At 36.8% G+C, this 22103-nt stretch overlaps 1 protein-coding gene across 1 annotated transcript in view; it reads left to right on the plus strand.

Moving 5' to 3' along the window:
- Nucleotides 1-13447, plus strand: part of LOC140502642 (glutamate decarboxylase 1-like) — an 84102-nt gene extending 70655 nt beyond the window's left edge. Inside the window, 2 exon segments of the mRNA XM_072606640.1 lie at nt 3688-3777; nt 13274-13447. Of these exon segments, the coding sequence (XP_072462741.1) occupies nt 3688-3777; nt 13274-13447 (264 nt within the window).
- The last annotated feature ends 8656 nt before the right edge of the window (nt 13448-22103 follow it).

The raw sequence follows: 22103 nt of genomic DNA on the forward strand, positions 1-22103 counted from the left end.
CCTTAAGTTATAAAAATGTTGCTCTTTCTGAATAGCATGAAAAAGTGAACATTGTGGGTAGGAAGTGAAGTCATGTAATATTTTTGTAACAGGAATAAATGAATACATTAGGAAAACTATTTGGTGGAGTTATATTAATCATTCTTCATAGTCCATTCTCTCATCCTTCTTTGGCTGCCTGTGAATGTTATTCATGAAATAATTGTAATAAAAATGAATGGAAAATGTACTGGAAATAGTTATATTTTTTGTGTGTTTTATTACATTCTGTTAAATATTCCCTAATTACATTTTCTTTTTTTTTTATTAATTTTTAACATTTATTTTCACACAATTTTGGGTTACAAATTTTCTCCCCTTTTATCCCCTCCCCCCCCAAACCCGAGCTTTCTAATTGCCCCTGTGACCTATCTGCTCTCTCCTCTATCCTCCCTCCCTGCCCTTGTCTCCGTCTTCTCTTTTGTCCTGTAGGACCAGATAGCTTTCTTGACCCCTTAACCTGTATTTCTTGTTACCCAGTGGTAAGAACATTACATTTGGTCCTAACACTTTGAGTTCCAACCTCTTTAGCTCCCTCCCTCTCCACCCCTTCCGCTTGAAAGACAGGCAATTCAATATAGGCCATATCTGTTTAGTTTTGCAAATGATTTCCATACTAGTTGTGTTGTATAGGACTAACTATATTTCCCTCCATCCTATACTGTCCCCCTTTACTTCTATTTTCTTATGGTCCTTTCCCTCCCCATGAGTGTCGACCTCGGATTGCATTCTCCTGCCCATGCCCTCCCCTCCATCCTCCCCCCCACCCTGCTTGTGCCCCTGTCCCCCACTTTCCTGTATTATGAGATAGGTTTTCCTATCAAAATGAGTGTGCATTATATTTGTTCCTTTAGTGGAATGTGATGAGAGTAGACCTCATGTTTTTCTCTTGCCTCCCCTCTTTATCCCACCACTAATAAGTCTTTTGCTTGCCTCTTTTATGAGAGATAATTTGCCCCATATAACTTCTCCCTTTCTCCTCCCAATATTTCTCTCTCACTGCTTGATTTCATTTTTTTTTTAATATATGATCCCATCCTCTTCAATTCACTCTGTGCACTCTGTCTCTATGTATGTGTGCGTGTGTGCATGTGTGTGTGTGTGTACTCCCACCCAGTGCCCAGATACTGAAATGTTTCAAGAGTTATAAATATTGTCTTTCCATGTAGGAATGTAAACAGTTCAACTTTAGTAAGTCCCTTATGATTTCTCTTTGCTGTTCACCTTTTCATGGTTCCCTTCATTCTTGTGTTAGAAAGTCAAATTTTCTTTCCAGCTCTGGTCTTTTCATCAGGAAAATATGAAAGTCTTCTATTTCATTGAAAGACGATTTTTTCTCCTGAAGTATTATACTCAGTTTTGCTGGGTAGGTGATTCTTGGCTTCAGTCCTAGTTCCTTTGACTTCTGGAATATCCTATTCCATTCCCTTCTATCCCTCAATGTAGAAGGTGCCATATCTTGTGCTATCCTGATTGTATTTCCACAATACTTGAATTGTTTCTTTCTAGCTGCTTGCAATATTTTCTCTTTCACCTGGGAATTCTGGAATTTGGCCACAATGCTCCTAGGAGTTTCTCTTTTTGGATCTCTTTCATGCAGAGTTCTGCGGATTCCTTGAATATTTATTTTGCCTTCTGGTTCTAGAATCTCAGGGCAGTTTTCCTTGATAATTTCATGAAAGATGATGTCTAGGCTCTTCTTTTGATCATGGTTTTCAGGTAGTCCCAGAATTTTTACATTGTCTCTCCTGATTCTATTTTCCAGGTCAGTTGTTTTTCCAATAAGATATTTCACATTATCTTCCATTTTTCGAATGTGCGCGGTATGTTCTGAGATATCTGTCTTTCTCGAAAAGTCCTTAGCGTCCATCCGTACCATTCCAGTTTTGAAAGATCTATTTTCTTCACTGAGCTTTTGAATCTCCTTTTCCATTTGGTTAATTCTGCTTTTGAAAGCATTCTTCTCCTCATTGGCCCCTTGTACCTCCCTTGCCAGCTGAGTTAGGCTAGTTCTCAAGGTGCCAATTTCTTCAAGATTTTTTTGGTTCTCCTTTAGCAGGGAGCTGATCTGCTTTTCATGTTTCTCCCTCATCCCTCTCATTTCCCTTCCCAGTCTTTCCTCCATCTCTCTAACTTGATTTTCAAAATTCCTCTTGAGCTCTTCCATGGCCCGAGCCCATTGGGTGGACTGGGACACAGAATCCTCATTTTCTGTGTCTTTGCCTGATGGCAAGCATTGTTTCTCCCCATCAGAAAGGAAGGGAGGAAGTGTCTTTTCTCCGATAAAGTACCCTTCAATAGTTTTATTTCTTTTCCCTTTTCTTGGCATTTTCTCCAACCAGTGGCCTGACCTCTGAATGTTCTCCTCATACCCACCTCGCCTCCTGGTCCTCCCAGCCAGCGTTTGGGGACTGAGATTCAAATGCTGCTTCCTGCCTTAGGATTTTTGGCCGGGGCAGGGCTGCTATTCAGTGTGAGAATTAAGTTCAGGTGGTCAGGGGCAGGGCCGCCTCTCAGGCACAGTTCCCTCTGGGGGTTTATGCACAGACCTTCCACAATGGATTCAGGCTCCTGCCCGTTTGGGGAGCCCCCGTCCGTATCCGCCTTTCAGCCCCCACCTCCCGGGGGGGGGCCGAGCCATGAGGGCACCCCACTCCCCTCTCAACCCGCCAAAGAGATTCTCTCACCCACCCCCGTCAGTCACCTGTTGGTGGGGGAGCCCGTGCCGCCGCTGAAGATCCTGCCCCCGGAGCCCTCTCAGATCTGTGCCTCTCGGATCCGTGGCCACCGCCGCCGCAGGTCCGGGCTCCTTGTCTGCAGCGCGACGGACCTTTTGCGAGAGGTTTGCAGGTCCCTCTGTGGGTGGGGGGACCCACGTGGCCGCTGGAGATCCCGTCCCCATAGCCCTCTCAGATCTCCTCCCCTCAGTGTCGCGGCCGTGGCAGGGCCGCACTCTGCTCCCCGTCCCAGTGCCCAGTCCGCGGCGCGAAGGACCCCCTGCGAGAGGTCCGCAGGTCTCACAGGAGCAGAAATCTCCCTCACTCCAATACTCCGTGGTCTCTGGGTGAAGAATTCGCCCTGTCTTGGTCCCCTCTAGCCGTTCTGTGGTTTGTGTGTTCGGAGCTATGTGTATGTGCGTCTTTCTACTTCGCCATCTTGGCTCCGCCCCAATAGTTGTATTTTTAAAAGTAAAAGTATTTGGGTCTTTCTGGAAAATCATATGATGGCTCCAGTTTTTCCCTGTTCACCACCAGTTTTTAAAAGAAAACTGGAAATAAAGAATTTTGTAGACTACCTAGGTTAATATGTATAAAACATTTTCAATTTTTAAAGTGCTATTTGAACATAAACTTGTATTCTTAAAAATTACATTGGTCTTTTCTTTTTTACTGAGATTGTATCTTTGGAGGCATTGGGGTTAAGTGACTTGCCCAGGGTCACACAGCTAGTAAGTGCCTGAGGCTGGATATGAACTCATTTCCTAATTTACAGGCCAATACTCTATCGGCTCTGCCACCTAGTTATCCTTACAGTTGACCTTTTCTAAAAACAAGCAAGATCTACTTTCAAATAATTAAGATGTCTAAAAATATAGAGAACTTAAACAAAATTTTATCTTATTATTTATATTTTGCTCTTGCTTTCAAGCCTGAACTCACTAATGTTTGTTTCTGGTATATCCCACCAAGACTTAAAAGTATCTCAAATGAGTATGAGAGGCAACAAGAACTTCAAAAGGTCAGTTTATTTTGTTTTCCTTTCTTTATTTCTGCAGTATTTTAGATTGTATGACTAGTTTGCTCCTGTGTTTAGACAGTAGTGCTAATGATATCTAAGTCCTGTAAGCATTTGTGTAATGTTAACTGTGTGTCAGTTTATGAGGTGTTCAGGAAGACTAGTACCTTTGGTATGTGGGCTTGCCAAACCCTTTTAGGGGGTTGTTCATCTACCTCTGTTGTCCACCTGTCACCCAGCTCTCACCTGTGGCTCGAAGAATCTTAGTTCAGTTTCAAACTCTAATAAGTTAATCTCTAAGTCATCTTAGAGATAATAGCTTCTGAGGTACATTCTCATTCAGCCTATGGTAGTTGGACATCTTCAACTGGATAACCAGAAGGCAATATTAATATCCAAGAGAAGCCTAAAAAGGTGAAATTAGAAAAGAAAACAAGGGATTCAGTGGAGGTAAACTATTTAGATCCCTACATGGGAAGATGATACTTTTATTTCTTAAAAACTGCACCACTAACAGTACAGCTATAGGAATACACACACACATATATTTATATGCATATGTATATGTGTCTATATACACATATATGTATAATATATATTTATATAAAATATATACATATACACACATGTATATGTATATGTGTGTATGTATGTAGAGAAGGTATGAGTATAAGGTAAATTTGAGGAAATGATATAAAAATAAATAAGTGATGAGAAAGAGGACTACACTGGGTGCAGAAGAAAGGGAGAGGTAGAGAATGGGGTAAATTATTCTACATGAAGAAGTGCAAAAAGCCTATTACAGTGTATAGAAAGATGAGAGGATGGGGGTTGGGCTTTGTTGGAATGTTACTTCCATCAGTATTGGATCAAAGAGAGAAGAATATACACAATCAATTAAATAAAAAAAAAATATCTTACACTAAAGAGAAGTATTAGTGGAGGAAAATAAACAAAGAAGAGGGGTAACTGATAGAAGAGTGGGCAGTCCAGTATAAAGAGTAAACAAAAGCAAAACACTGGTGAGGAGGAAAATGGTGAAAGGAGAGAGAGGACAAACAGTAGAAAAAATGGAATGGAGGGAAATACACAGTAATCATAACTGTGAATGTAAATGGGATGAACTCTCCCACAAAACAAAAATAGATAGCAGAATGGATAAAAAAAATAAGAATCTTACAATATGTTGCTTTTAAGAAACACATTTGAAGCAGAGACACACATAGATTAAAGATAAGGGCTGGAGCAGAATCTATTATGCTTCAGCTAAAGCATAAAAAACAGGGTTAGCAATCCTGATCTCAGAAAAAAAAAAAACAGAAACAAAATAGACCAAATTGAAAGAAATAAGGAAAGAAACTATATCTTATTAAAGGCTATCACAGACAATGCAGTAATATCAATCATACAATAGTCTACCTGTGAAGTCTATGGAGAGGGGAATAATGCATGCTCAAACAAGAGACATAGAGCTTTACAAAATGTAAAATGGTAATTTTTGATTATATTAAATTTTTGATTATATTATATTATATTATATTATATTATATTATATTATATTATATTATATTATATTATATTATATTATATTAATATATACTATATATTATATATACAATTATATATATTATATTATATTATATTTTTGATTATGTTATATTATGTTATATTATATTTATATTATATTTGATTATATTATATTTGATTATATTATTTGATTATATTACAACCAGTGTCTCTTATAAAGGCCTCCTTTCTCAAATATATAGAGAACTGAGTCAAATTTATCAGGAGACAAGCCACCCTCCAATTGATACATGGTCAAATGATATGAACAGGCAATTGCCAGATGAAGAAATTAAAGCTTTCTAAAGGCATATGAAGAAGTGCTCTAAATCACTTTTGATTAGAGAAATGCAAATAAAAACATTGCTGAGGAACTACATCACACTATCAGAATGGCTGCTGTGACAAAAAATGAAAATGATGAATATTAGAGAGAATGTGGGAAAATTGAGACTCTAATGCATTGCTGGTGAGGTTTTGAACTGATGCAACCATTCAGTGGGCAGTTTGGAATTACCCAAAGGGAAGCCAAGTCTTTGATCTGGCAATGCCACTACTTGGTTTATATCCTAAAGAGAACATAAAAAAGTGAAAAGGATCTACCGGTGCAAAAATATTTATAGCAGACCTTTCCATGGTAGCAAAATATTGGAAATTGAATGGAGGCCCATCAGCTGGGGAATGGCTGAACAAGTTGTGGTATATAAAGGTAATGAAATTCTACTGTGCAATAAGAAATAGTGAACAGACAGATTTCAGAAAAAAAAAATTGGAAAGACTTGTACAAAGTGTTGCCAAGTGAAATGAACAGAGGTTGGAAAACGTTGTACACAGTGTCAAAAACATCATGTGATGATCAACTATGAATAACTCAGCTCTTCTCAGCAACACAATGATCCAAGAGAAATACAAAGGACTCATGAAGGAAAATACTACCCACAGCTACATACAGAAAGGAAGGACTCTGAAAGTAGATGGAAGTATACTTTTTTTTAAACTTCATTCTTTTTTGTGTTTTTCTTTCCTTTTGATCTGTTTTTTCTCCACAACTCTTACTAACATGGAAGTATGTTTTATATGACAGCACAAGTATAACCTATATCAAATTGGTTGCAATTTTAGAAGAGGGGAAGGGAAGGAGGAAGGGAGAAGAATCAGAAACTCAAAATCTTCTAAAAATGAATGCTAAAAATTGTCTGGATATATAACTGGGAAAAAATAAAATACTATTAACAGAAAAGAAGATGAATAGTCCCTACTCTCAAGAAACGTTCATTCGTAATGAAATAGGGCAAAGGCATAGGACATTTTTTTATTATTTAATTTCCTTATTTTTAGTTTTCAACATTCATTTCCACAAGATTTTGAGTTCTCATTTTTCTCCCCATATCTCTCCCCCCCACTGAGATGTCTAGCATTCTGATTATCCCTTCCCTTAGTCTGCCCTCCCTTTGTACTGTCCCACTCTTATCCTCTCCCCCTTTATTTTCTTGTAGGGCAAGATAGATTTTTATACTGAAGTGCCTATATAGCCTATTTCCAGTTGCATATAAAAACAATATTAATCATTTGTTGTTAAAACTTTGAGTTCCAAATTCTCTCCCTTCTTCCCTTCTCACCAACCCTCATTGAGAAGGCAAGCAATTTAATGTAGTTTATACATGAGTAGTTATGTTGTGAAAGTCTAAATACATTATCATCCATCCTATCCTGCCCCCCTATTTATTCTACTCTCCCTCAACCCTGTCCCTTTTCAAAAGAGTTTGCTTCTGACCACCCCTTCACCCAATCTACTCTCCCATCTATTACTTCCCTTGTCATCTTCCCCTCACTTTTCTGTAGGTGAATATACCCAATTGAGTGTGCATTCTATTCCCTTCTTAAGCCAAATCAGAAGAGAGTAAAGTTCACTCATACCTTTTCATCCCTCCCCTCTTCCGCTCCACTGTGAAACCATTTTCTTACCTCTTTTATGTGAGAAAATTTAACCCCATTCTATCTCTCCATTTCTCCTTCTCCCAATTTATTCCTTTCTCACCCCTTAATTTTCTTTGTTTTAAATATTATCCCTTCATATTCAACTCACCCTGTCATCTATCTATCTATCCATCTATCTATCCATCCATCCATCCATCTATCTATCTATCTATCTATCTATCTATCTATCTATCTATCTATCTATCCATCTATCTATCTATCATCTCCTCCAACTGTCCTAATACTAAGAAAGGTCTCATGAGTGAAAATATCATCTTTCCATGTAGGAATATAAAGACTTCTATTTTAATAAGTCCCTTATGATTTCTCTTTCCTGTTTACTTTTTCATAGTTTCTCTTGCTTCTTGTATTTGAAAGTCAAATTTTCTATTCAACTCTTTATTTTAATCAAGAATGCTTGAAAGTACTTTATTTCATTGAATGACCACTTTTCCTCCTGAAGGATTATACTCAGTTTTGCAGGGTAGTTGATTCTTGGTTTTAACTCTAGCTCCTCTGACCTCCAGAGTATCATATTCCTAGTACTTCAATTCCTTAATGTAGAAGCTGCAAGATCTTATATTTTCTTGACTGTATTTTCACAGTACTCAAATTGTTTCTTTCTGGATATGTACAATATATTCTCCTTGATCTGAGAACTCTGTGGCTAAAATATTCCTAAGAGATTTCCTTTTGGAATCTTTTTCAAGAAGTAATGAGAGGATTCTTTACATTTCTATTTTACCCTTTGATTCTAGAATATCAGAACAGTTTTCCTTGATAATTTATTTTATTTTCTTTTTCAAATTATTTACTTATTTGTTTTTAGTTTTCAACATTTATTTCCACAAGATTTTGAGTTCCAAAATTTCTCTCCATCTCTCCCCTCCACGCAAGCCATGACAGCATGCATTCTGATTACTCCTTACCCCAATCTGCCCTCTCTTCTATCACATCTCTCCCTAACCCTATCCCCATCTCCTCTGTTTTATTATAGGGCAAGACAGATTTCTATACTCCATTACTGAATATCTTATTTTCCATCTGCATGCAAAAGCAATTTTTAACATTAATTTTTAAAACTTTGAGTTCCAACTTCTCTCCCTTCTTGCATTGCCACCCATCCCTACTGAAAAGGCAAGTAATTCTATGTATGCTATGCATGTGTAGTTACACAAAACATTTACATAAAAATCATGTTATGAAAGACTAACTATATTTTCCTACATCCCATCCTTCTCCCCATTTATTCAACTGCCTATTTTGATGCTGTCTCTCCTCAAAAGTGCTTTTTTATAATTACCCCCTCCTCCCATTTCCCCTCCCTTCTATCATCCCCCCACACCCCACTCATTCCCGACTTTCCTGTAGTATGAGATAGATTTTCATAACAAATTGAGTGTACATGTTATTTCCTCCTTAAGCCAAATGTGATGAGAGTAAGGTTCCCCTTTTCCCTTTCACCTCCCCCCCTTCCTATCCATTGAAAAAGCTTTTTTTTGCCTCTTTTATGTGATAGATAATTTATCCTATTCTATTTCTTTCTTCCTTCTCTGAATATATTCTTCTCTCACCCTGTAATTTTATTTTTTTAGATATTATCCCTTCCTATTCCACTCACCCAGTACCTGCTGTCTACATGTATATGATCCCTCCAACTACACAAATACTGAGAAAAAGTCTCAGGAGCCACAAACATTATCTTTCCATGTAGGAATGTAAACAGTTCAACTTTAGTAAGCCCCTTATGATTTCTCTTTCCTGTTTACTTTTTCATGTTTCTCTTGATTCTTGTGTTTGGAAGTCAAGTTATCTATTCAGCTCTAGTCTTTCAGTCAAGAGTGTTTGAAAGTCCTCTATTTCATTGAATGACCATTTTTTACCCTGAAGTATTATACTCAGTTTTTCTGGGTAGTTGATTCTTGGGTTTAATCCTAGTTCCTTTGATCTCTGGAATATCATATTCCAAGCCCTGCGATCCCTTCATGTAGAAACTTCTAGGCCCTGTGTTATCCTGATTGTGTCTCTGCAATACTGAAATTGTTTCTTTCTGGCTGCTTGTAATATTTTCTCCTTGACCTGGGTACTCTGGGATTTGGCTACAATATACCTAGAACTTTTTCTTTTCTGATCTCTTTCAGAAAAGAGTGATCAGTGAATTTTTTCAATATTAATTTTACTCTCTGGTTCTGAAATATCAGGGCAGTTTTCCTTGATAATTTCTTGAAAGACCCTGTCCAAGTTCCTTTGTTTATCATGGCTTTCAGGTAGTCCTGTAATTTTTAAATTGTCTCTCCTGAATCTCTTTTCCAGTGTTTCCAATGAGATATTTTATATTCTTTGCTATTTTTTTATTCCTTTAGTTTTGTTTTATAATTCCTTGATTTTTCATAAAGTCATTAGTTTCCATCTACTCCATTCTAATATTTAAGGAATTATTTTCCTCACTGAGCTTTTGTACCTCCTTTTTCATCTGGTCAATTCTGTTTTTTAGAGCATTCTTCTCATTGAATTTTTGGATCTCTTTTATCATTTGGGTTAGTCTGTTTTTTAAAGTGTTACTTTCTTCATTATTTTGGGGGGGTTTCCTTTAGCAAACAGTTGACTTTTTTCATGATTTTCTTGAATAACTCTGATTTCTCTTCTCAATATTTGCTCTACTCTTCCATGCGTTTCAAAATGCTTTTTGAGCTCTTCCATGGCCTAAGACCAATTCATATTTTTCTTGTAGGCTTTAAATGAAGGTGCTTTGACTTTGATGTCTTCTGTTCATATGTTTTGGTCTTCCTTGTCACCAAAGTAAGATTCTGTAGTCCAATTGTTTGTTCTGATTTTTGCTCATTTCCCTGGTCATTTACTTGACTTTTGAGCTTTCTCAAAGTAGTTCTCTGTGTCCAGTGGGGATGTGTGTGTACTGTCTCTCACACCTTGTTCCCACAGGTTTTTTTACTTACCTTCCAATTTGTCCTCGGAGTTTTGGGGTTCTGAAGTCTTTAAACCATCACAGGTCTGAAAGATTCAGGACCCATAAGGCCTGCTCAGGTCCGATCTTTGCTGGAGTGGCCCACATTGGGCTGTGCTCAGCTTCCTGCGTGGTCTGACAGACATTTCCCTGAGACCTTCCAGGTTGTCTTTTGCTGGATATTTGCTCCACTTTGTCATTCTGTGGGTTCTGTAGCTCCAGAATTTGTTTAGAGCCATTTTATACAGATATATGACTGGACTTGGGGGGAGTGTTCTAGAAAGTTCATGCCTTTACTCCACCATCTTGGTTCTGCCACTAATACTTTCTTAAAAGATGATGTCTAGGCACTTTTTTTTGATCATGGCTTTCAGGTAGTCCAATAATTTTTCAATTATCTTTCCTGGATCTAGTTTGCAGGTTGGCGTTTTTTTCCAGTGAAATATTTCACATTATATTCTATATTTTTCATTCTTTTGACTCTGTTTTATACTTTCTAGATTTCTCATAAAGTCATTAGCTTCTATTTGCTCCATTCTAATTTTGAAGGAATTATTTTCTTCAATGCTCTTTTGAACCTCCTTTTCCACATGTCCAATTCTGCTTTTTAAGACATTCTTCTCATTGGTCTTTTGGACCTCTTGACATTTTGATTAGTCTATTTTTAAGGTGTTATTTTTTTCAGTATTGTTTGTGTCTTCTTTAGCAAGCTGTTGACTTGTTTTGCATGATTTTGATGCATAGCTCCCATTTCTCTTCCCAATTTTTCCTTGATTTTTCTTAGCTTTTCAAAATTCTTTTTGAGCTCTTCCATGACCTTAGGCCAATTTATCTTTTTCTTGGAGGCTTTTGATGTAGGAGTTTTGAGTTTGTTATCTTCTTCTGATTGTATGTTTTCTTCTTCTTTTTCACCAAAGTAAGATTCTAGAGTCTGAGTTTTTTACACTGTTTGCTCATCTTCCCAGTCAGATACTTGACCTTCTAACTCTTTTTCATGTTGAGACTCTGCCTCCAATGGGGTTGGAAGTGAGTGTCCCAGACATTAGGGTTTTTGTACGAGCTGCATGGTCCACCACCTTCTCTGGGCCTAGAGCTCAAGAAGCAGCTGCAGCCCCTGCTGCTCCTGTGGCTGCTGCAACCACCTCCACTTACCTGGTATTGGGGTTAGACCACATCCCTCCCCCATCCAATTCTGATACTTTTCCAAATAACTTTCTGAAAACTGCCACAGCTGCTAGTAATTCAGTCCTCTCATGGCCTGCTCCAGACCTGTCTATGCTGGCACAGCCCAGGCTGGACTCTGTTTCACTCCAAGTCCGGTGTGATATACCCTTTCTGCCAACCTTCCATCTGTCCTGGGCTGGAGTTTGTTTTTTTTTTTTTCATTCTGTCATTTTGTGGGTTCTGTAGCTCTAGAATTTGTTTAGAGTCATTTTTACAGGTATTTGGAAGGATTTGGGGGAGAGCTCAAGCAAGTCCCTGCTTTTACTGTGCTATCTTGTTTTCAACCCCTGCATAGGACAAATGTCAAAGTAACTTCCTTATTAGAATTTTATTGGATCCAGTATTTCAGTTGTGGGTTTGTTCCTTCCACTCATGAAGGTGAAACCCTCACCAATCTTTTTTTTTTTCCTTTTTTTCAAGTTTTTACATAAATACTCTACAATTTTTCAATGAGCTGACTGACTTTCTCTTCTTTTGAGTGTGTGTATATCTGGGGGGGGGTAATCTTAGAAGTAATAATATACTATTTGACTTGTCTATTTATTGTCTTTCTTTCTCGCTCCTTGGCTTTCTTCTTTTCTTATTGTTCATATTCTTGACAATGTCTTTCTTGTGACTTCCTGTGATAAAGGAAAAATCACTGATCTCAATTTGTAATATATCTACCACTCAATTTTCCCTTCCTTATTCAATTGAAATTATAATCCTTTTGAGAACTTAGATCAATATCTGGAAGAGACCTCAAGTGTCAACTGTTCCATCAAGCTTATTTTAAAGTTGAGGAAACTTACACACTTGGACTTTAACTGCCTTGCCATAAGTTACTTGGATAGTCTATATTAGTTCCAGATTTTGACTCCTGGTCCTCTGATTCCAGTTCCATGCTGCCTCTTATTTGTAGCCATGTTACATCATGGAGAATTTGAGAGAAGGATGAATATTAGTTTTAAAGAAAGCTACTACAAGGTTGATGTATCTACTTATTATCAAGCATGTCCCTTGAAGCAAGGCACATGTGACAAATAAAATAACAAGTGGCCTTGCAATGTCTCAGGAGTAAGAAAATGCACAGAAATAGCAATAACAAAGGATTCTTTTATGTTAGTGAAAGTATTCCTTGCTATGAATTTCCCTATGACATGATACTTTTTGCTCCAATGTTATCTCCCTTGGGCCTTAACATTAACCTGTATAGTGATGTACTAAGAAACTATCCAAAGGAAATACTGGTCCCCTTTTTATTAGCATGAATAGATAAAACATTTACTACCACAAAAAAATAACCTTGTTAAACAAATCTGTTCATATTGCAGTATACATGAGTTTGCCATGTTGCGATAAAATAACCACTAAGATCTAATATTATTGTCTCTGCTAGATATTCTAATATGTCATACAATATTTTATTTTTACCATTTTCCAGGTGTTTTAGTTATTTTATTTTCCAATACATAAAATCTTTTGCAGCCTAAGTGTAACACATTTTATTTTGATATATCCTAGCTGTTTTAAATCTTCCTCTGAAAGTTCACAATGGTTCATTATGGACATAAAGATGCAAACACTATCAGCTCAGATCGTACTTCTCTTCCTCCCTCTGTTGAGCTAAATACCTCTTCTTTTAAAATATGCTTGATAGCTTGCAATTTCCATAGTTTCCCTCAAGCTAAATGCAGGATTTTTAAAATCTAGAGTGAAAGAAAATAGTGTTCAATTGTAAAAAAAAAAAAAAAAAAAAAAGCCACTTTTCTGTTTGTATATTGTACACAGATTGCACCCAAGATTAAAGCACTGATGATAAAAGAAGGAACAACTATGGTCAGCTACCAGCCACTTGGAGATTAAGTCAATTTTTTTCGAATGGTCTTCTCTAACCTTGCTACCAAAAAATCAGGTGTTGATTTTCTTATTCATGAAATTGAGAGGCTTGGGAAGGCTTTTTGATGCTATACTTACACTTGTCAAAATGATCCACTTTATGAATGGGTGTGACTTACTGAAAGCCTGTCTCTTGCCTCAACTATGTTTTGTTTTATTTTGTTTGCCATGCTAGAATGATGTAATGAAGGGAAAATCAGACCAATAGAAAAACTTAAATTAGTACTAGATGAGATGAAGGTCAAATTCAATTTTTTGTATCCATACATTTGTAATTATTAAAAGTGTCTCCCCTACATTAATATCTATTATTAATTTGTTCCATAAATGGTAAGATTCATGAGATATTTCTCTTTTCTCCTATGATTTATCAAATATTCCATTTTAAAAAACATTTTAATTTAAAATTTTGAGTTTCAAATTATACCCCTCCTACCCTCATGCTGTCCCAGATAGTAAGCAATCAGATACAGGTTATACATATACAATTATGCAAAAACATTTCCATATTAGTTATTTTGAATAAGAATACTTGAATGGGGGGGGCAGAGCCAAGATGGCAGAATAGAAAGACGCACATACACATAGCTCCGAACCAACAACCCACAGAACATCTGTAAATAGCAACTCACTGCGAATTCTGCAGCACCAGAAGCCACAGAACATTGGAGCGAAGGAGATTTCTGTTACAGAGGGACCTGGAAACCTCTTGCAAAAGGTCTTTTGTGCCACGGACTGGGCGCCGTGGACTGGGAACCAAGCACAGCCTTGCTGCGGCCCCGGCACCAAGAGGATCAGATCCAAGTGGGCTTCAGGGATGGGATCTCCAGTGGACGCGCAGGTCCCTCCACCCACAGGTGACGGGGGTCAGTGAGAGGGTCTCTTTGGTGGGTCAAGAGGGGAGTGGGGTGCCCCCATAACTCAGGCCCGCTCGGGAGGCAGCAGCAGAGGTGGGAGCAGACAGGGGCTCCTCAAGCAGGCAGGAGCCTGGATCCATTGTTGAAGGTCTCTGCATAAACCCCCTGAGGGAACTGAGCCCAGTGAGGCAGCCCTGCCACCTCCTGAGCACCTGAACTTAATCTCACACTGAATAGCAGCCCTGTTCCCGCCAAAACCCCTGAGTCTGGGAAGCAGCATTTGAATCTCAGACCCCAAGTGCTGGCTGGGAGGATCTGGAGGCGAAGTGGGTGTGAAGAGAATATTCAGAAGTCAAGTCACTGGCTGGGAAAATGCCCAGAGAAGGGAAAAAAATAAGACTATAGAAGGTTACTTTCTTGGTGAACAGGCATTTCCTCCCTCCCTTTCTGATGAGGAAGAACAATGCTTACCATCAGGCAAAGACACAAAAGTCAAGGCTTCTATATCCCAGCCCACTCAATGGGCTCAGGCCATGGAAGAGCTCAAAAAGGATTTTGAAAATCAAGTTAGAGAGGTGGAGGAAAAGCTGGGAAGAGAAATGAGAGACACGCAGTCAAAGGATGAACAGCAGGTCAGCACCCTACTAAAGGAGACCCAAAAAAATGCTGAAGAAAATAACACCTTGAAAAATAGGCTAACTCAATTGGCAAAAGAGGGTCGAAAAGCCAATGAAGAGAAGAATGCTTTCAAAAGCAGAATTAGCTAAATGGAAAAGGAGATTCAAAAGCTCACTGAAGAAAATAGTTCTTTCAAAATTAGAATGTCACAGATGGAGGCTAAGGACTTTGTGAGAAAGCATGATATCACAGAACATAGCGAGAAGATTGGAAAAATGGACGATATTGTGAAATATCTCATTGGAAAAACAACTGACCTGGAAAATAGATCCAGGAGAGATAATTTAAAAATTATGGGACTACCTGAAAGCCATGATCAAAAAAAGAGCCTAGACATCATCTTTCATGAAATTATCAAGGAAAACTGCCCTGAGATTTTAGAACCAGAGGGCAAAATAAATATGCAAGGAATCCACAGAACACCACCTTAAAGAGATCCAAAAAGAGAAACTCCTAGGAACATTGTGGCCAAATTCCAGAGTTCCTAGGTCAAGGAGAAAATATTGCAAGCAGCTAGAAAGAAACAATTCAAGTATTGTGGAAATACAATCAGGATAACACAAGATCTAGCACCCTCTACATTAAGGGATCGAAGGGAATGGAATAGGATATTCCAGAAGTCAAAGGAACTAGGACTAACACCAAGAATCACGTACCCAGCAAAACTGAGTATAATACTTCAGGGGAAAAATGGGTCTTTCAATGAAATAGAGGACTTTCAAATTTTCTTGATGAAAAGATCAGAGCTGAAAAGAAAATTTGACTTTCAAACACAAGAATGAAGAGAACCATGAAAAGGTGAACAGCAAAGAGAAGTCATAAGGGACTTACTAAAGTTGAACTGTTTACATTCCTACATGGAAAGACAATATTTGTAACTCTTGAAACTTTTCAGTATCTGGGTACTGGGTGGGAGTACACACACACATGCACACACGCACACATACATAGAGGCAGAGTGCACAGAGTGAATTGAAGAGGATGGAATCATATCTTAAAAAGAATGAAATCAAGCAGTGAGAGAGAAAGATATTGGGAGGAGAAAGGGAGAAATTGAATGGGGCAAATTATCTCTCATAAAAGAGGCAAGCAAAAGACTCATTAGTGGAGGGATAAAGAGGGGAGGTGAGAGAAAAACATGAAGTCTAATCTCATCACATTCTACTAAAGGAAAGAATAAAATGCACACTCATTTTGGTAGGAAAACCTATCTCACAATACAGGAAAGTGGGGGACAAGGGGACAAGCAGGGTGGGGGGGATGATAGAAGGGAGGGCCTGGGGAGGAGAATGCAATTCGAGGTCAACACTCATGGAGAGGGATAGGATCAAAAGAGAATAGAAGTAATGGGGGACAGGATAGGATGGAGGGAAATATAGTTAGTCTTATACAACACAACTATTATGGAAGTCATTTGCAAAACTACACAGATTTGGCCTGTATTGAATTGCTTGCCCTCCAAAGGGAAGGGGTGGGGAGGGAGGGAAGTAAAGAAGTTGGAACTCAAAGTGTTAGGAACAACTGTTGAGTAATGTTCTTGCCACTAGGAAATAAGAAATACAGGTAAAGGGGTATAGAAAGTTATCTGGCCCTACAGGACAAAAAAGAAGATCGAGACAAGGGCAGAGAGGGATGATAGAAGAGAGAGCAGATTGGTCATGGGGCAATTAGAATGCTTGGTGTTGGGGGGGAGGGGACAAAAAGGGAGAAAATTTGGAACCCAAAATTTTGTTAAAATGAATGTTAAAAGTTAAATAAATAAATTAATTTAAAAAAAAAGAATACTTGAATAAGGGAAAAAAATGAAAGAAAGTGTAAAATCACATACTTCTGTCTGCAGTCAATCAATGTCAGTTCTTTCTGTTGTGGCAGAGATTATGCTTCCTCATTAGTCCTTTGGAGTTCTTGGATGATTTTATTCTGGAGAATAGTGGAGTCACTCATAGTTCATCGAACAATATTGCTTTTCTCTGGTTTTCTCCTGCTTCTGTTCACTGCACTATGCATCAGTTCATATAATTCCATCCAGGTTTATCTGAAATCATCCTGCCTGTCATTTCTTATAACAAGATAGTATTACATTACAATCATATGCCATGAATGTTTAGCCATTCCTGAATTGAAGGACATTCCTTTGATTTCCAATTCTTAGCCACCACAAAAAGAGCTGCTATTTAGCCTTTTCGGCATAGTTATTCCTTGCTCTCCAGAATGGCTGGATCAGTTCACAACTCCACCAATAATGGATTGATGTCACAGTTTTCTCATGTCCTCTCCAATACCCATAAGTTTCCTTTAATTTCATATTAGCCAATCTGATAGGTGTGAGGTAGTACTTCAGAGTTGTTTTAATTTGCATTTCTCTGACTAATAGTGATTTAGAACATTTTATTTCGTATGATGATAGATAAGTTTGATTTCTTTGTTCTAAAAACTGCCTGTTCATATCTTTTTACCCTTTATCATTTAAGGAATGACTTGTACTTTTTTTTTATAAATTTGACTCAGTTCTCTATGTATTTGAGAAATGAGGCCTTTATCAAAGATATTTGTTGCAAAAAATAATTCCCCAGTTTTCTGTTTTCCTTATAATTTTTGTTGCAATCGTCTTGTTTGTGCAAAAACTTAAATTTTATACAGCCAGAATTAGCTATTTTGCATTTTTTAATGTTCTCTATATTTTCCTGGGTCTTAAATTGTCCCATTATCCATAAAAAAATTACAGATAAACTATTTCATACTCTTTTAATTTACATCTTGTATCACTTTTTATGTACAAATCTTGCACCCACTTTGAACTTATCTTGGTATATGGTGTGAGATGTTGGTCTATACCCAGTTCTTGCCACACTGTCTTCTAGTTTTCCCAGGAGTTTTTTGTCAAACAATGAACTTTTGTTCCTAAAGATGAATCTTTGGGTTTATCATATACTACAGTGCTATGATCATTTACTTTTAAGGTAATATATACCTTAATACATACATATATGCATGCATATATGCATACATATGTTTATACAAACACATACACACATATGTATATATACTCTTGATCAACTGCTGTACTTTAACAATTATCACTGTATAATACAATTTGAGATCTGTTATAGCTAGACCACTTTCTCTCATTTTTTTATTGAGCTTTACTTCTTCCAACTGAATTTTGTTCTTTTTTCTAGCTTGATAAAATAATTTGTTGATAGTTTAATTGGTATAGCTCTGAAGAAATGGATTAATTTAGGTAGAATTCTCACTTTTATTATATTGATTTGTCTATATGAGCTACAAACATACATTCATTTCTTGTGAGTCCATTTGGAATTTGAGGTGCCAAATGGTTTACCTTTAAATTAAAGAATCTCTTACTGTGGACTTTGAATATTCAAGAAATATTGAATTAAAAATAATAATTTCAACATACTAAGGAAAAATGGTTGTGCAAGTGTCAAGTTTAAATTGCTTTAAGGGGGGAAATAAGTCTATTAAGTCTATATGAGCAATAAGTATTTTCCCAGTTGTTTAGAGCTAACTTTATTTGGATGTATTTATCAAATATTCCATAATTTTGAAGAATAGCACGAGGACTAGAATACGAAAAACTGATTCATTTTACTAGGCAGCTAATATTTACACAGCAGTTAAAGGTTTGCAAAGTATGTTACAAATATTGTCTCATCTTAACCTCTCAACTTGAGGAGGTATGTATTATTTCTCATTTCATTATACAGATAAGGAAACTTAGCCTGAGAGAGGTAAAGAATATTACCCAAAGGCACACAGTTAGCAAGTGTCTCACACAGGATTTGAACTTGGCTCTTCCTGACTCCATGTTTTATACCCTATTCTCTTCACCTCTTAGCTATTTTCCTATTTCTTATTCTTTTTATTACTTTAACATCATCATTCTGTATACCTATACATGCAATTTTAAATTTCTCATCATCATTTCATTATTCTTCCACCTCTTCTTTTCCCTCCTCTCATGGCAATAAATAAATAAAAGGAAATCATATGAAGAATTATACCTTTAAGTGTGTTTGGTAATTCAAAAGTTATTTATTGTCCTTACAAAAATACAATTTTGGAAAATATAACAAATGATTTAGATACCAAGTTTCAATACTTAACATTAGTAATATGACCTGTTCATTCATTATTTTTGCCATTTTTCTTTAGGCTTATTTTAATTAATATTATTTCATTTGTACTGAGCAATTGAAATGGGAGATACGTTGGCATAAATACCATTAGTGAAGCTTAAAAGATCAAAAATAAATTTTAATTAGAATTCTGGAATATTGAGCTATATAATATTGTTCTACATCACCACATGAGATGAAATCTCATTGGATATAATAGTAAAAAGTGTTAAAATATATTGCCAGTCACATTATATAAGAAAAGCATTACTTAATGGCATTAAACTTTAAATTAACTCATTAAATTCTGAACTCCTTGAGGACTGGAAATACTTTGCTGTTTTTTTTTTGTTTCCCTAGAAATTAGCCTGACACATAGTAGGTGCTAATCAATGTTTATTGACTATCATGATTGACTATGTAGACTTTGAGCTGAGGCTAGTTCTGCATTTTGTGACATTTTATGCTTGTATAACAGATAAAAGAAATAAAATGTATAATATAGCCACTTTTGCTTTCTTAGATAACTGGATCAATTATTTATTATATTTTTCTATCCACCCCCCCACCCAAATTACACATAATTGCATACTGTATTCAATTGGAATGAATCTTTTGCATACAGAACGAAATGCATTTAGTTAGGATCGTTGTTCTAATCCTCCATCTGGATGTTAATGATTGGCTCAAACAACCCTCTCTAAATAAAATTGCTTTTTATGTACTAATATACTTATTTCCCCCCTTAAAGCAATTAAAACTTGACACTTGCACAACCATTTTTCCTTAGTATGTTGAAATTATTATTTTTAATTAGATATTTCTCGAATATTCAAAGTCCACAATAAGAGATTCTTTAATTTAAAGGTAAACCATTTGGCACCTCAAATTCCAAGTGGGCTCACAAGAAATAAATGTATGTTTGTCACTCAGAAGGTGAGGAACAGAGAGAAATAAGAAAGTAATAGAAGAAAAAATGTTGACCTAATTTTTATGATTTAATTGTGAAAAAGTATCCTAAAGTCACACTCACCTGTGAAGTTTTCTTAGAGTATAGTTGGAAATCCAAAGAGCAGATCTTAGTAATTCTGGTATACTACATTACCTGACTCCAATGTCAAAGTCAAGTGGTGAAAATTTTGGCAAGGGAAAAACATCTCTGAGTTAGTTCTGGAATCCCCATGAATTCAATTCTTTTCCTTGTTAGCACCTACTTCATTGAATCTGAAAGTTATGAGTCAAGCAGTCTAATTCTCTCCCAAAGAGGGAATTCATCTCAGTAGCATCTGTCCCTGAGATCTTCTAATGACAAGAAACTTATTATATTCCAAAGAAGCCACTCCCATTTCTTAAAAATAATTCATTGAAACAAAGCTGTTCTTTTTACCGAGATAAAATTCTTCTACTATAATTTTCATCCAGTTGTCTTAGTTCTTTTTTTTCGTGCTGTAATTGATAAGTCCATTTCATTCAATTCAACAAATATTTAATTAAGGGCTAAGTATACAAAGAAGTGTCCTGGGTCCTTTTAATATAAATGCAAAAATAAAGCCTATCCTGTATGCTCAGGGGTAGAGCAGTAGCTGATAATTACCATAAGCTTGATGATGAAATAACTGCCTGACCCAAGGAATATACATTATACTGGGTAGTGTACAGTATGTACACAAATAAGTAAATACAATATAAAGAGAGAGCACTAAGAAATTGGAAGCAGGAGAGGTTAAGAAAGTCCCTATGTAGAAGGTAGCACTTGAGATGAGCCTTGAAAGAAACTAAAGATTAAGAATTAGAGATGAAGTATTGTCCAGGTTTGGGAGCATTCTATACAAAATCACTGAGGAAAGAAATGGAGTGTTGAGTTTGAGGATAAGCTAGTAAGCCAGGTTGATTGGTCTACGAAGAGAGTGAGGCAGGCAGGCAAAACAATAAGCATTTATTCTGCATTTACTATGTGCTAGTCTCCAATCTAAACTCTGAGCATACAAAAATTAGTGAAAACAAAGACAGTGTCTCCCCTAAAATGGGGGTGGGGGAGGAACAATATAAGAAAAGTAATTGAAAATGAGTGCCAGTGAAGGGCCTTGATGGTAAAGTACAGAGAAACATACTGATCAAAGAACGGTATGAATCAGGGTCAAAGTGCTCCTCCCCAGAATTGAATCCCTAGGAAAAATGCTTCATAAATTTCATCAGATTGATAAAGGAGTCTGTGACTTGAAAATCCCTGATTTAGTTCAAATAAGCAGCTAAACTCAGCAGACAGATCTGTATGTGGAGCTGTATAAATGACTGCCAAATTAACATCTAAGGAAAATTAAATAAATTTGGAAATCTATATGGAATGCACATTGTGGAAGATGTTAAATGCCAACATGAGAGCTTTGAATTTTAACCTAGAGTCAGATAAAGGGGATCACATATCTACAGCTATGTTATGGGAATTGTGGGCAACTCTTCTGGGATATAAGCTGCCTACAAATCACCTTTTATGCACTGATAAAGTGAGTTTCCACACCAACATGTTAATACACCAGCATGTTGAAATCATAAGTCCAGCTGAGACTAGATATTTTCCAGCAGTGATCAACAGCCCACAGATATAAATCATAATGATGGGTGGTGGATCTGACTAATGTTGGAGGTTGACAAGAAAGGAACAACAAGAAAATGACAAGAAATTATTTGAGTAGCATAGAGTAAAACTGGTTAACCATTGTGTCTAGATCTTGGATGATGGAATTAGAATTAGGTAGGATTAGAGGCAAGGACTATCTAGGAAGAACAAGACAGATGGAGATGGCAGGATAGCTTATAATCAGAAAGAAGAATTTTAAAGTTAAAGATTATGGAGGTAGGATAGATGTGAATGATAGGGATTTCTAAAATATTATTCCAGGGGTCAAATAAATGGAGAAGCAAGACGACATGGCTAACTAGGGTCTTCAAGGGCATATTCATGTGCATTTTGAGGGAAAGGGAAGGAACCAAGCATTTATTAAGCACTTTCTTTATAACAGACACTCTGCGAAGAGCTTTACAAAATTA

Source organism: Notamacropus eugenii, chromosome 4 (assembly GCF_028372415.1).
Source record: "Notamacropus eugenii isolate mMacEug1 chromosome 4, mMacEug1.pri_v2, whole genome shotgun sequence".
NCBI classification, from domain to species: Eukaryota; Metazoa; Chordata; class Mammalia; order Diprotodontia; family Macropodidae; genus Notamacropus; species Notamacropus eugenii.